The sequence below is a fragment of the Hippocampus comes genome, unplaced genomic scaffold, assembly GCF_001891065.2.
Source record: "Hippocampus comes isolate QL1 unplaced genomic scaffold, H_comes_QL1_v1.1 scaffold526, whole genome shotgun sequence".
Lineage (NCBI taxonomy): Eukaryota > Metazoa > Chordata > Actinopteri > Syngnathiformes > Syngnathidae > Hippocampus > Hippocampus comes.
In genome coordinates this window covers 285,130-300,928 of record NW_017806233.1, presented here as the reverse complement: position 1 = coordinate 300,928, position 15,799 = coordinate 285,130, and the positions used below count along the sequence as shown (strand labels likewise).

Here is a 15,799-nt window from a genome sequence, read left to right as displayed (position 1 = left end):
GAAAGAGTTAAAGATATATATGTGTGTGTGTGTGTGTGTGTGTGTGTGTGTGTGTGTGTGTGTGTGTGTATATATATATATATATATATATATATAATTAAACTCCTAGTCGTGCGGTCCGAAAGTGAGTGACAACTAACGAGTCGCACTCACTCCCATTACAGGCGAGAACTCGTCTCCATGGCAACATGGCGTCACCTGAATGTGAAACCGATTAGGTCCGGGTTTCCCCGTGTGCCGCTGTGTCCAATCTATTGGGCTGCAAAACTGCTGCACATCTTGCACAAGTGAGTAAACAAAGAGGGTGATGGGGGGACAGGGGGGGGGGGGGGGGGGGGGGGGGGGGGGGGAACGATCCCATTTTTGTCAAGTTAACTCTAAAACTAAGTTAACTCTAAAACTCATTTGTATTCTCTGGCATTTGACTCGGCATGACTCAGCCTTGATCCTAGTTTGACTGTTTTATGCTTTCTACTGTCTTCGTTATTAATTTCTTATTTTATTGTTGTATATATGATATTTGCTCCATGTACAGCGCTCTGTATACAGCGATTTATATTTTAAAGTGCTCTATAAATACAGTTGAGTTGAGTAAACGGGGAAGTATCACATGCAGATGTATACTCGCATCTTAAATCAGAACTGATTTTCCAATTGAAATCTGTTTTCATTATACCTTTAGAAAATACACAAACATTTGATTTTTTATTCCTACTGTCACCTGGGCTGGCATGCGCCATGTTTCCAAGCATCATAACATACGCATCTGACATCCTCTCGCACTTAGCGCTGACCCCCTGGCAGCGTGGCAGACTGACATCATGAAAATAACACTATCGTCTGCCGGGTATATATGGTGTTGATGCGCCGTGGAGCGGCTACAGATACGCTCTGTGATTTCTAGCCTGGGGAGGGGGCTGCCACCCTGATGGCTCGGACGCTACAATTGCGAGATTGCCGACATGCTCGAGTGGGAAAGCGGAGCTAATATCCTCCGAGTGCTCAGACCTCGCAGCATTCCTTTTGTGTTCTTGTTTGTGCGAGACAAGCGGCGAACGGGGCCCATCCCGAGGGCATCGAGCAGTTGACTGCATTGAGCTGTGGAGGGCTGCTTCATGCCATGGTAAAAGTTTATCGGGAGTGGTCGGCACAAACACACTGGGGGGAAAATTTTCAACGGATCAACTCAGGACTGTAACTGAGGCGCTTACTGTATGTTGTGTACGCAATTTATGCACTATCAATTTGAAAAAGTGTCCAGTTTTTAAATAAAGGGATGGCAATTAAGGAAAATATAGAATTAAAAGAAAAACAAACTAAAATGTTCAGCCAAACCAAGAAAAGTATCAGAGGAAAAAAAGATGGGCTGAAAAAAAAAACAGTAAAAGAAAAAAATTATATGCATCTGTTAGATTTTTAAAAAATGATCACAGGGGGGAAAAAGTGGAAAACCAAAAAATATCTTCTGTATATTAAACTTAATATGAAAAGAAAATACATGCATAAAATACTACCCCCCCCCCAAAAAACATCAATATTTTACAAATTCCACACTTGTGTTAACACTGAACTGGCTAAATTCTGATTCAACTTTGATTCGGTGTGAAAAACAAAGCAGGAAAAGCAGCCAACATCACTGCGCGACTTGCTCAGGACTTCCCAGCCCATCGTGGCCGCATCGCCTGTGCCGGGCTGGCAACAAGCAGGCGACCAGCCAGCCGGCCAACAAGCCAGCCAGCCCTCCAAACAAGACCCCCCGCTGCTTTGACAAAAAGCCCGAAAACATCATACTGAAGTGTCTTCAAAGCAAATTGAATCAAGCGCGGCTGCTTTTTGTTTACCCGACATGAGCAGGATTAAGCTGAAGCGGTTGAGGCAAACAACAACACAGACGTCTGATTGAGCCGTAATACCGGAAGCGACACTCATGGCGATTCTTTTGCTGCAAATGTGACTAATTAGCGGCGTAATGCCGCAAAAAAAGCAAGGAGTGCATTCATCAGCGTGGAGATTGGAAGTCAATGAAACAGCTGGCTAGCTGCAGCTTAGCGCTAGCGATAGCATATCACGCTACAAAGCTCTGATAAGTGCGGCCCTCAGGTAGAAAGCTTTAATTCGGGGCGACACATCATGCTGTGAGCCCATTTAAAGTAGCAGTAAGTGATTTCAAAAGCAAAAAATAAATACATAAAATCCCCAAGAAAATGCTAATTAGCCAATCCACATACATAACAACGTAGATGATCCTTTCTCTGTGTTGCATTGGAATGAAATAAAAGCTACAAGTTTCAGGTAAAATTGTTCCTTGCTGTTGCTTTAAGTGCGAGGACCAAAATATTTTCTGGGCAGCTTCATTCCTACTTTTGAGCTTTCTCTCCTGGGGTAGCTAAAACAATGCCGGACCCCTGCTGGCCCTGCTCAAAGGCAGCTTTTTATCCAACAAGATGAAGCGGTCACCGAGACCCCCAGGGGGGGCTCCCAGCATGCATGCCTGTCATGGTCGGGGGTCTGACCCAGCAGAAGCGAGGTGGGGGGTCTTTAGAGTGAAGCAGGTGGGGAAAAACAAAACGAGCCCTGTTTTGACAGTTTTGTGAGTTTGGAACCGCCTCCGGTAAGCCTCATGCAAGTGCTAAATGCGATAGGCGGCCAATTCAATTAGCTTGGATTGTACATACCAATCAGCACCAAAATATTTGCTAGTTTAAGAGCTTTTGTTCATTAGCAATTAGCCAACTCAACTGCACCATGCATTTAGCAAGCTAGCTTGCTAGATAAGCTTACACACCATCCAGCCATACATTATCCAAACATCTTATCCTCACGAGGGTTATTATTATTTATTTTTTTAAACTTGAAATGGTAAAGGAAGACAGGCAGGCAAAAGCAATCGTCAGTCACCCCTCTGGAAATTTTAGGCAAGATCCGCACAGTCATTTGCATCCACGATGGGTGAAACACAAGCATTACAACGCTCACCGAGTGAGAAGGGAAGGATTTTATCGGGTTTAAACACGGGCCAGAGCCGAACTCTTTTATCTGCTCAAGCATAATATTCCCCCTCAAAGTGTCTTCGCACCGAGAGCCCAGTGAAACATGGATTTCATACATGGTTTAATCCTTTAATTTGATCGTTCAAATGCGCCCCTTCTCTGCATGCTTATTTGCACTGTGGAGATTGGTGCTCTTCAGCTCGATGTAATACGGGGACTGCAGTAAATCTCACATAAGTTCAAATGTTTCTCTTATTCGTCCGAGTGGTCACAGCGAGAAGGTACTTCTTCGACGGTGCCGATTGAATTTTAGTCGAAGAGATATCTAAACGCAGCACGAGCAAAGTTACAATTGTCTACCTCTAACGCGGGTGTGCAGAAGTAGTAGTTGATTAACTCGCTCAGTTGTGCCCCTTGAAAATTAAAAACTATGTGAGGTTAACGTCTTTCAAGTAGGAACGGAACTCCGTCGGAAACTAAAGACTTCCTCGATCTAAAGGATTTCGAAGGCTGCGTCTAATTTTCCCAGAAGCTGACTTTGGGACTTTCCCCAAGTTCTCAACTACCCGAGTTCAACTTGTTTTGCAGCCACAGCAGAGCGCCATAAATCCAGTGTCGGCAGCCAAACAAAGCGGCACAGTAAACAATCAAGATGGCCGCGCTTGATATTCGCCGCGATACATCGCGTGCTTTGATGGGCTCTAATAGAAATTCTGTGTAATACCTGCTGCCGGCATTCCATTAAGACACATTCACGCCGCAAGGCCGCGTGGAGCTTTCTGTTCCACTGAGCACAGCCATTTCCCTTTTCATTTCCTTTTTTTTTTTGCACTGCCCCTTTTTATTATAAAAGGATACCATCATCCCGCGCTGGATTTCAGCACCTGGTGAGCACAGCCATTTCCCTTTTCATTTCCTTTTTTTTGCACTGCCCCTTTTTATTATGAAAGGATAGCATCATCCCGCGCTGGATTTCAGCACCTGGCGCAGATTCTGCTACAGTGATGGATCACTCCATCATCAGTCCAAAGCTACGCACCGTTGTTCTTCTCCAAAGCCGATTTGTAATTGATTGAAAAGTGCTGCGTGGGTGGGGTTTGTGTGTGTGCGTGTGTGAGTTCTCCTCCGAGCACAATTAAGTGTCACTAGCAAAGCACCGACAGCAGTGATCAATGCAGCGTGTTGCAAAAAAACCTAATCCGGCATTGTGTCTGGTCGGGCCATTGATCCGGTCGACAGACTTCATGCCGGGGCCGTCGCAACAGGGAACCGGCGAGGGCCGCTTTGATCAGCAAGGAAGGAACACTAACAAAATAGCTTTTGTTCTTCCCTCAAATTTGACTGACAAGGTTTCTGTGAGGGCGTTGGAGTCGGGATTTTCGATCTGAGGAGTTTGGAGATGCGGTTATGGTTAGGGTATGATATTAGGTAAAGGTTTTAGGGTTCATGTTAAGGGTTGGGTCTGCAGGGTGGGATTAGGGGTCAAGGTTTCGTGTTTTGGATTAGTGTCAGGATCGGGGTATATAGTTTGGGATTGGGATAACCCTTGCAGGTTAGTGCTACTTTAGGTTTGGGGGTTCCTGTTAAGGTAAATGATTGGACGTCTAGGGTAAATGTTCAGGGTTCAGTTCAGGGTTCATACTTGAGAGGTGTTATGGTTAGCGGAAAATATTTAAAGTTTAAGTTGAAGGATTGGTTTTGCAATTAGGAATGAGGGTCAGGACTAAGGGTTAGGGTTTGGATTGAGGATTTCAGGTCAAGGTTTTGGGTCGAGGGTTGGGGTTGGGGTTTAGGTTTGGAGGTTTTAGGCTGCTGGGTTAAGAAGAGGTTTTTGCTTTTCCCAGTTTCAAAGGACAATGTTTGGATTCTTTGTGCAAATCTCGTTGTCCCACATGTCCGCCATTTTTCTGATGTCGTGCTCACTCATGCATGAGAACGCAAACAGACAACAAGATTGTCCTCCATAAATCCACAAAGCAGAGGCAGCCTTCCTGACTTACTTTCTTACTTCCCCCCCCCCCCTCCCGCCTTGGAGGATACCAAAAGTAAACCACCTTCACACTCCGCTGCCTGGATTTGATTTATTAGCTTCTCGCCTGTCTCATCCCGTCGCAGACTAGCCGCTTGCTATTTGCATTGAATGGTGAAAATGTCAGCAAATTCCCCTCTTGGGAAGATGATCCTTCACAAAACGACCACGGGGGAGAAATCTCCTTTACTGGTGCACCCTTCGTTTCTTAGGCACATTCGTCACGGTACACCAGAAGGTGAATTGAGTCAAGATGCCTTTTAGGCGTCGGGTGGTAACAGTAGAGGGTTGAGGGTCAGGTTTTAAGGGTTTCGGGTTAGGGTTATGGGTAGGGTTGAGAGTTTTGAGGTGCTATGGTTGAGGCCTGGGGGTTGAGAATTTAGTTGAGGGCACAGGTGTCAAACTCAAGGCCCAGGGGCCAGATCCGGCCCAGCACATCATTTTATGTGGCCCGTTCAAGCAAATCGTGTTTGTCAACTTGCATGATCCTTGCTGGGATCCTTCCAGGCGAAAAGAAACGGGCCTTGTGGAGTATTTGGCAGGCTCCGAGCAAGTCCGTTGCTCCTTAAGGCAACGTCCATAAGCTGGCTCGTCTGCGCTGATGACAACTGATTTCATTGGCTCCCAACGAGCATCGCCATCAACGTTTCAAGAATGCGAACGTCGCCATGTTTGGAGACAAACAAATCTGCTTTGAAGCAGACAGCGGCAAAGGGGGGGGCGGGGGGGGTGCTGAAGGGACTGGGATTAAGCAGCGATTTTCCTTTAAGGAGGCCGCACGGAAAGTGTCACGAGGAACGCTGATTGTTAATCAAGGAGATGCCGACTCAGTTGTCTGCTCAGTGACCAATCCCAGCGCGCCCTCAAGGATGGATTAGGACAAAATGTCGGCAGTCTGCTCTGAATCATATATTATTCCTTGTACGACAATGTGTCCCATTGTAAATACAATGCATGAATGTATTGCATCTGTAGAAGTACATTTCAAGCGTGCATTATTAACCGTAGGGAATGATGTCAAACGGAACCGTTTTATTCTACTTTTCTGACTGAATTGAATTAAATATTGGGGGGGGGTAATGTAAACAGACTGTGTTTGAAATTCCAAGAATGAATAAACTGTAAAAATGACCGATTCAACTGTATTTACCGCTTCTTAAATAATATTTATATAAATGTAAACGCATAATTCTTGAATTTTCAGGAATTGATTACCTGTCAGAGCAATTCAGTTGACTTCACAGGAAAGTAACCGCCGAGGTTGCATTTCCCACCAGTCTTAGAAAATTCCATTTCATTGTCATTTTTAATAGCTTATGAAATCAGCCGAGCAACTTATCGGCACTTCCAGACGTCGTCGATCGATAGAAAATAGGAGTCAATGACACACTTATCATGGTCCACCATCATCGCACACATCAAGAATTATTGACGGCCAAGAAGAAGATTGGGAAAAAAATGAAAGCGGCGACAAAGGCCGGCGCTTGGACAATGGCGACCGGAGGAACCTTATCTATGCGGCGTGCGTCAATCTCACGATCTGACCAGACGGGATGTCGCGGAGGTTTGCGTACAATCGCCCCCATGTCCCATCTGACCTTTGGCGTTGCCGCTTTTGTCCCTTTCAATCAAGCGAACCTGGAGAATTTCCAAAGGCGGCGGTCCAACAGAGGCTGTTATTTGCCCATGTGCGCGGGAATGGAAACAAACCGGCTCACTTATGAGCGTTGCTCCGAGCCGACGGGCCCGATGTTTCAATCTAATAAGCAGTCACTGGATATCACGCTGGGATGAAAGACAAGATGCGGCTCCGCCATGTCTATTTATGTCACAGTGACTTTGTCAACGCTAGTGTCTTGCCGCGCAATAATAGGCTTCGCAGGTTGGTAGTACTGCGGGAAACTGCGAAAACCACATCGCGCCGAATGCAAAAGTTGAAATTCCGTTGACGGTAACAAATAAGGACAACAGAGGAGGACAAGGAGCCTCCTCGATCTACTTCTTAGGAAGAATACAATTTGTATCTGACGGTAGGCTGAAGGGCTTGGAAAAAAAAAAAAAAAAAAAAACGGCTCAGCTCGATTGCGTAGCATACACAATGAGTGGGTTCCGTCAATTTCCACGCTGCGCCCTGCTAAGTGCAGTGTGAAAAGGGCTTTAAGGCCGAATGGAATTCGGTTCAAAAACTGTGCGGTCGTTCGAGTGCCTTTTGTTGACTTCTTGGTGGTCATTCTACTCGAGTGTTCCTCAGGACTGTCAGCGCAGGAGAGCGGCGAGCTTGTCAAACGGGGCGAGCGTGACGAGAGGCTCGTCGCCGTCCATCCGCCGACAGCTCCAAGTGGCTGTCGTCTTAGATTTGTCGCCGTCATCCGTCACCGGCGGCGTCTCGCCCCACCGCTCATGCGTGCGTGAGAGTCCTCTTGTCAAAAGGTGAAAATGATACTATGCCCTTTTTTTTTTTCGCCCTCCTCTGCCGTTTATAATTGGCTCGTTCTCCGGAGGCCGCCGAGCGACTGCGAAGAGTTTGCAAAGTGATAATGAAGAGAATTAGCAAAGACAGCTGTTGTCAGCTCCAAGTCTTGTCGCCTTGAAAGTACAAGAAAACTGAGCGATGAAGCAATTAACTTTCTTGTTTAAAAATAAAAATAATTCTGTTATGTTTGCACATTACTCTCAACAATGCAAATGTGGCTCCAGTAAAGCCCTGTTTTATTGCATGGGAATAGAAAATTCCAGACCCATTTCCAACAGGTGAAAATGTGTTTCCAAGCCAAAAATATTTTGGGTGAAGTTGCCTTGGCTCAGCTGCACAACTTCATAACTATAGTCATCTTTTCTCATGATGAGGACACACACTTTCTAATAACCGCGATGCATACTATGTTTCTAAAATACGTCTTTAAACTCCGGTGCCTAAACGTATGCAAATTCCAACGTGTTGGCATTGCTCTCTCACAATTGACGTGACAGCCAAGATTCACTACCTAGTTTTTATCTTCCACTCAAAAGCTGTGTTGATTGCAAATCCAAAGCGATGCAACACCGGCATCTATAATTGTCGAAGGCAGGAAATGAATTCAGGCTGACGAAAATTGCTTCAACGCACGTTCGGTATCCCAAAAACAAAACTTGTTTTGATTAAAAGTTAATTATTGTGCGTTCGCCAGAGACTAAGCTACACTGTTTGTTTACAAATCTGCACCCAATCAAACGTTCAGAGCGGAAAGTTATAACTTCACGTGCTAATTTACACTCCTAATAAATATTTAAGTTTATTTCTTAAAAGGTACAAAGCTTTTGGGTGATCAAACTGTTTGCTCGCAATGAATTCGAGCCAATTTTTCCAATGGGTACACACGCGGGTATAATTTTATTCCGCTCATTTAATATTCATCCCAGTTTTAAACACAGCCAGGAAACCGCACTGTACTTATGATTCAAATTTTTAATCATACCACTGCAAAATATTCACCGCGGCGACCAAGCCGTTTCTCATTACGATTAGCATTATTCCATTGATTCCGTGGGTGTTGTGTGCATTGTGGTCTGGGTGCTTCGGGGGCTCTGTGGCTCAGGAGCGCGGAGGAACTGGAGGGGTTGGAGGCGTGGGGTGCACCCTGCTAGTCATTTGAGTATTACGCATAAATAATAGATTAGCTTTTAAATGCAGATTCTAATAGGCTGAGACTCAATCAGCCTTTTGTGGGTCTGACCTTAACTCTGGCCGAACAAATGACTCCAAACTCACTTCTTTTTTTCTCATTAGGAGCGTCATGCTTCGCCACACTGCCGTAACGCACTAGTGTGTGTGTGTGTGTGTGTGTGTGTGTGTGTGTGTGTGTGTGATACATTGTCCTCTCAGGTTAGCTGCGGTGAACCTTTACAGTGCACGAGACAGCTTTACTCTCACTGGCGTCATATTGCCGATGCATCATTTATTAACGAGCACTAAGCCCAGTAAGGTGACACTTGACACTTCGGGGGAGCTTCATAAAAGTTTTTTTAATGTATTTATGAATGTGTCTAAGTATCTTATTCAAATTTTTTTTTTTTTTTTTTTTTGGTCATGCACATTTTGTAGACATCATGGACAAAATGCAATGGTCGTGAGGCGGGATGGGGGAGAAACACAAAACAACCCCCCCCACCCAAAAGAAAAAAAAAAAAAAAAAACAGGCCGTGATTGCCATGAATGCCCGGCAAGATATGAGGAGTCTCAAAAATGAGCATGACAAAATGGTTTGGATCATAAATCTAGTTGGTCATCGAAAAATTAGGTGACTGCAACTCAAGCTGACGTCCTAGGATGTATTAAAACTGTGATGAAAAGCAATTTGTATCACGTTTGGCTGCATATGCTAGAATTTCAGGTTAACGCCGTTAAGATTTTCTTTCACACGCAGATCAATATATAAGATTAAATCAATTCAATTAAAAGCAACACAATACCTGCGGAAGCAGTTCTGAACCCCCATCATCTAAATGCTAATTACGTGTGCAATTACTTTTGCAAAGTGTTGCTTTTCAACTCGCCAAACTATTAGCTTCAATTTGCCGGCTAATTGCGAGGCGGCGCGTCGATCCGCTCCTCCGACACGTTGACTGTTATTTCCCACTAGGATGTAATCGGATGACTGTGGGAGGTTACAATCACGCCGTGCGTGCGTGCGCGTGTGTGTGTGTGAGAGACTGTGTGGTCTTTGTTGCTGTCTTAAATCTAAGGTCTCAGAGACATTTATAACGTATAAAGCGAATTTATAAACAGAATTTGCACACTGCACTCGAGGACCACGACCGCCACTGCATCGATTTTCCCCATCCCCGTATTTCCGTGACTTTAAAGTTGCATGAGTTGGATTCTGGTAGCCGTTCAACATCTGTGTTGCATGGTATCCACCAACTTGTGGAACCGACGAACTGCTACTCACAGCCCAGGACCATTCGACTACATCCTACGATTGCTCAAAATCCTGAACACCATTTCTGACCGCTACAAATTTGGGCGCCTGTGACTTGCTGTGCAATCCAGGAACATGTTTATGCAGCGCTATTCGTCGGACTAATTTAGTTGTGGGAGCATCATTTCTGACAGCCGCTTCAATAACAGTTTTTGTCACATTTTCTCAAAAAGAATCAGTCATTATTCGCTTAGGATAAGGAAAATATACCTTCGTATTGTTATATTGTCTGTCTCCATGTGTTGCTGCACTCTATGTTCTGATATCCATTGCTTACGGGGTAACTGGCACTTGGATTTTGTGTGAGTTGTGTGTTCAAGTGTGTGCAATGTGGGCGGCACGTTACTTGTTATTTCAAGCTGGGCACGAGCTAATTAAAGCATCCCAATAGCCGCTATGGTCAAGTTGCTCGTAGAGCGCTCTCAGGATGCTACAGTGGCTTTATGCTAGCAGGGAGGCATACTTGACGGTGATGCAGACCTCTCCCAGAAACACACACACACTCGACATCCGAGTGTTGTTTTTGCGTACTCACTCCCAAATATATAGGCCCTCATTTCATTGGCTTAACGACCTTATCTCAACCAACTTAATGAAACGCGCTCAAGTACAGGCACGGCCACAGTTACTCACACGCACACACACACACACACACACACACACACAGGCTATGTCTTCATTATGAGGTCTGGTTGGTCCCCCGTGGAAACAACACAACTTATTTATTGTCTCCTCTCGTCCCTTTTGGAGTTATATTAACGATGTTGGCCTAACAGGTTGCATCCATAAGCTCCCAATTGCTTTTTGAATAGCATCGTGGAGCCACGCGTCAGATCAGTGTCGGCTCCGTGGAACACGGATGTGAAGCAGTGGTGAGAAACGGTGCTGTCTTCAACCTGTAAAGCTACAGAATGTGGATTTTTTTTGGGGGGGGTGATATAGTCCAATGGGCGTACAACACAGATATTAGGGGTATCAGGATTTAGACAACTAACGGTTTAAATTTACGTTTCATGTCATTAATCAAAAACAGACAATCCAACTGAATATATTGTACAACTTTCTGAGCTTAAAAAAAAAAAAAGCCGACAATTTGGACCAGATTTGTACATGTGATGTAAAATCAATATTCTGTGGCCAGGACTGCAATCTGACAGCTCAATAAGCTTTGGGTTCTCTTTCGCCTCCCACCTTAACTCCTTGAACATCCTGCATTCCTTTGGGGACTTAACAGCTCGAGGCACATTGGTTGTTTCACATGACAAGCTCCCACCGACAAAGCGAACAGGGATTGCCAGTGTGCCGCCCGGAACTAGCTACAGCGCGCACTCTGTCAAGATGACGACCGGTCCTTCTGTCCATCTGACCTCCAGCGGCATCATTACGTCGTTCGGGTACAATGAAGGAGCTGATGCGCGGGCATCTCTGCGGAAAGTCCCCAGAAAGCTCCCCATCATGTGCGGCAAAAGGGGGGGGGGAGTTATTGGAGGCGACCGGTGGTGGGAAATAAAGCAGGGCAAAAAAAAAGTTTTTTAAACGTTAAGAGTATTTAAATGAATTCAGAGACTTGTTTCGCAAAACATTAGACAGTTTCGAAGCTAATTGTTGAAAAAAATGTGCAAGGACAGATTAAGCTAAAATGAAGTATTTATGAAAAAAAAAATCATGTGAATAAAAATGAATTAAAACGAACTGAAATTTTTTAAAAAAAAAGTTAAAAACGAGCAATTGTGAAAAATACTAAACTAACTGATAAGTACGGCATAGTTTTGTCACTTCTGGAGAGAGAGAGAAAGTATTTTTATTTGCCTGTAAATTGCATGAATAAAAAGCTCCGCTGTTAAGCAGCTGCGTCGCCACACCAGTTTTATATTTGGGTGTTTTTTTTCCCCCCATTTCTTTTTTTAGGAACACAATTCATTTCTGTAAGTGATTAATCAATCGTCTTATGAATATTAACACTCTCCAGCAAGGTGTGACTGCCACATTTTCCTCTTCATCTCCTCAATTATCACATGAAAAATATATCAGAAAACACAAGACTCCCAATTTCCAGGTGTACCTATTTAAGTGTTTTTTTTTTTTTCCGGCAACTAAAAAGGCAGTCTTCATATTGATGCGCGAGGACCAACCTGACCCTGATTTAATTGAAATGATCATCAACTACTATTCTTTAGAGTTCTAACGGTTTGCCCCCTTCGTTCAAAACTGTTAAAATTAGCGGAGCTTTTCACGTGCCCGCTTCCTTCAACCTCAAACTTTTAAAACCCTCGATGTGAAGTGATCATCATAACTAATAACGTTCACACAGCTAGATCATTTCCTAAGTAGATTTGCCGAGGGCTCGTCGCGATCCCAACGCGGCGCCTTCCGTTTAACACGTTTGATTTGCGGCAGGGCGCTTTAAAAATAACGAGGACGCATCTTGTTAAACTTTTACAATGTTTGTATGAACGTAATATTGCCGTCGCAAGTGGTGGTTTTTATGTCGATACGCGTGGGTTCTTGAAGAGGAGGGCATCATTTTTTTTTTGTAATGAATGCGACGACGGCATGAAAAACCGCTGATAAATAATTAACGGAGAGACTTGGGACGGGGACGTCACTGCGAATTAACTACAGTCTGCTGTTCCGTGCGGTTAACTTTACATCGGTAACGGACAATAACGCCAGATGGTGGGCTTTACACTCATGCACACAAACTGTACACACACACACACACACACACACACACACACACACACACACACACCTTGAAAATAAAAGCCAAGTTGTTCCCATGTCGCACCAATTCACACTGTGATTGTGAAGACTCCGGAGCATTGCTTTTACATGTGTCGGAGGATCCCAGTAGGAATTCTCAACTTGCCAGCAGCTTTCATGTGATTTGACCGAATGGCGGAGGGGATTCGGATGGAAAGCCAGCCACCAGAGGTGGCTCCCGAGATGCCCGTGTTGTAATTAAAGCAGAGTCGAGCAGTTTGCCTTTTAGGCGCGGTCGCTGTCCGTTGCCGTTTTTGCAACGATCTGTTGAAAAGCTCTAGGCGAGGAAGAGGAGGTGGGGAAAAATTTCCAGGAAAGACGAACAAAGCGGCATCCTGGGAAGAGCGCTACGCTAACATGGCGGGGGGGGGGGGGGGGATGAGTAACAATTAGCCCTGCGCCAACGCAGATTTACGATTTGCCACCAGCGCGTTCGGGGGAACTCTGCGCTTAAATTGCAACCAGCGTGTTTACTACCCAGGAGAGCACGTCGATGCCATCAACTTTTTTGGGGGATCAAATAAGTTAACTTGGACAAACTGACAAAACGTCCTCATATATTGCACTCGACAGGGTGTCCCATAAAGTCTCCATACACATGAGAAATAATACATTCCACACAGAATGTGACTTGAGTCCAAGCAAATGACTGGAAACACGACTTGACTGCTCACACTCTTGGCATCATTGCTCTTCCACTCGAGTTCAACAGGTGGCGGTAAAAAGCCAACTTCAGACCACAGTATGGCTGGTCATGGTCGGCAGTAACTAAATGGTTAGGAGTAGGGGAGCATGACAACAGCCTAAGCTAACAATTGAAGAACTCACATTTTACAACCAGTTTGGAACGACAAGGCGTGAAATCAGCCCAGATTTGGAGTCGAAAAGTAGAAAATGGAATCGGGCAAGCAAACTGGCTGAAGACGCGCAGTGTTTGCCTGCCTTAAGTCCTTATCTGGCTGCCATCAGTCCAGTCAAGTGACCAAGCGTTTTGACCCCGATGGGCCACTGTAGTTCTTGTGCGTACTCGGAAATGATAAAACAATTACGACAATGCTGCTTTGATTAATACGACTCCTTATGCACTACGGTGGCCTTAGAGGTTAACTCGTTAGCCTGACAGTTTGCACATCAGCTCCGGCCTTTGTATGTTGAGTTTGATTAATACGACTCCTTATGCACTACGGTGGCCTCGAGATTAGCTCGTTAGCCTGAGAGTTTGGGCATCTGCTTTGTATGTTGAGTTCTCTCTGTAACCACAGAGAGATTTTTTTTTTTTTTTTTTTTTTTGGGATGGATGGAACTCACGTATTTGATGAAAATAGTTTGTGTTCATAATGAGGCTGGCGGTGGGCGTACAATCGTGTTGTAAATGTACATGAGTCACTTGCGGCAGAACAACAACAACATCGCGTACGGTTACAAAGCCGTTGAGATCCCAAATGATTGAAACCGTTCTGCCTTTCTTTTCTCGTTTGTTTGCGTTCACAAAAAAGACAGACAGACAGTGCCTGAAGGTCATTTGCATAATCAAAGTGGGGGTGGGGGGGGGATTTGTGCGGCGAGGACGAACCTCAGAGTACAGGCCTTGCTCTCGGCAGAGAGAGAAAATGAGGATGGAAGGGAAAACCGGATTGGGGGCAGTTCAGATGGGAAGCTCCGAGAGGCGGGCGGAGGCCAACCATGACGACGGGAGAGCAGAGAAACATTTCCAGAGGAACGAAAGACGGGAAGCTAACCACGGCGAGAAACTCGACCGAAGCGGAGGGCCGCAAGTCTCTTACCTTGGTCGATGCTGAGGTGACCGAGCCCGCCGCTGCGATGCCTCGCTTGGCCGCCACCTCGCCGCCCGCTGTCGTCACGACGACGGCGGTTGGCGTGGGGAGCAGTGAGGGAATGATGGGGAGGGGAAGGAGCCCCGGGCGGTTGTTGCCGTTGACGACGGCAGAGGCACAACTCTGATTGGCTCCCCCATTGTGGAGGCCCGACAGGCGGATGTCGCGCCGCTCCCACGGTGCTCGGTAGTCCCGTTCGAAGCGGTGGTGGTGGCGTGACATCACTTCCTCGTCCTCTCAGAAGGAATATCAACAGCAGGCCTAAAGGACAAGCATGAACCATGCTTTGTATTATTTCCAACATATATTTTGGTAATTTTGGTGAGAGATTTGTGTTTTTTGTCTTTCATTATTTTGTAATTTGCGAAGGCCGTGTCGTTTTTACTGAGCCATTCACTGCCATGAGCGAAATCTTTGACGTCTTCATATTAAAACTCATTCAGTACCAGCCAATTCTGAACCAAGTCTGAAAAGACGTTTAAAGACGTCTTTGGGAGTGAATGAGTTCAGATAAGAAAACCTTTATTTGCCCCACAATTGAGAAATTTGCAATGTGCAATTGTTCAGCAGCCTGACAGCAGTCGGTAGGAACGAGCGGCGGTGCCTCTCCCTCTTGCAGCGCGGGTGTAACCAGTCTCTGGCGGAAGGAGCCGCCCAGTGCTGTCAGGGTGGCCTGGAGGGGGTGGGAGGGTCTGTCCATCATCGCTTCCAGTTTAGCTATCATCCTCCTGTTTCCCACCTCCTCCAGAGTGTCCAGGGAGCAGCCCAGGACAGAACTGGCCCTCCTGACCAGTCCATCCAGTCTCTCTCTCCGTTATACCGATAAGTATAAATCACAAAGCCCTTTCCCCATCCCTGAAAAGTGCTGTCAGCAGCGGGTAGAACTGCTCAAAAAAAGTCTTGAGATGTCACTCTCCAATGCTTTTTCCTTCGCCTTCACTCTCCGGCCGCCTGCCCCCCTCCCCCCTTTAATAACCTTGAATTTTCTGAGCGGCTACAGTTGTATTACCACTAAAAAGATGTGAGGCGTAGAGAGGGAACATGGTGCTCGTCCGGCGGAACAATGACGGCGGTTTGCGCCAGCTAATATTCTCCCTTATCTCCGCAGCCCCACACCTCAGCCAGGAAAGAAGAGGGCAACCGGGTAATTCTTCCACAAAATAGGTAGAGAAGACACACACACACACACACACACACACACACACACACACACACACACACACA

The 15,799-nt window shown here is 45.6% G+C and overlaps 1 protein-coding gene across 1 annotated transcript in view; it reads right to left on the bottom strand.

The window, feature by feature from the left end:
* Positions 1-15,799, bottom strand: part of klhl29 (kelch like family member 29) — a 124,435-nt gene that overhangs the window by 70,840 nt on the left and 37,796 nt on the right. The window contains 1 exon segment of the mRNA XM_019856472.1: positions 14,525-14,836. Within this exon segment, the coding sequence (XP_019712031.1) occupies positions 14,525-14,797 (273 nt within the window). The 5' untranslated portion in view covers positions 14,798-14,836.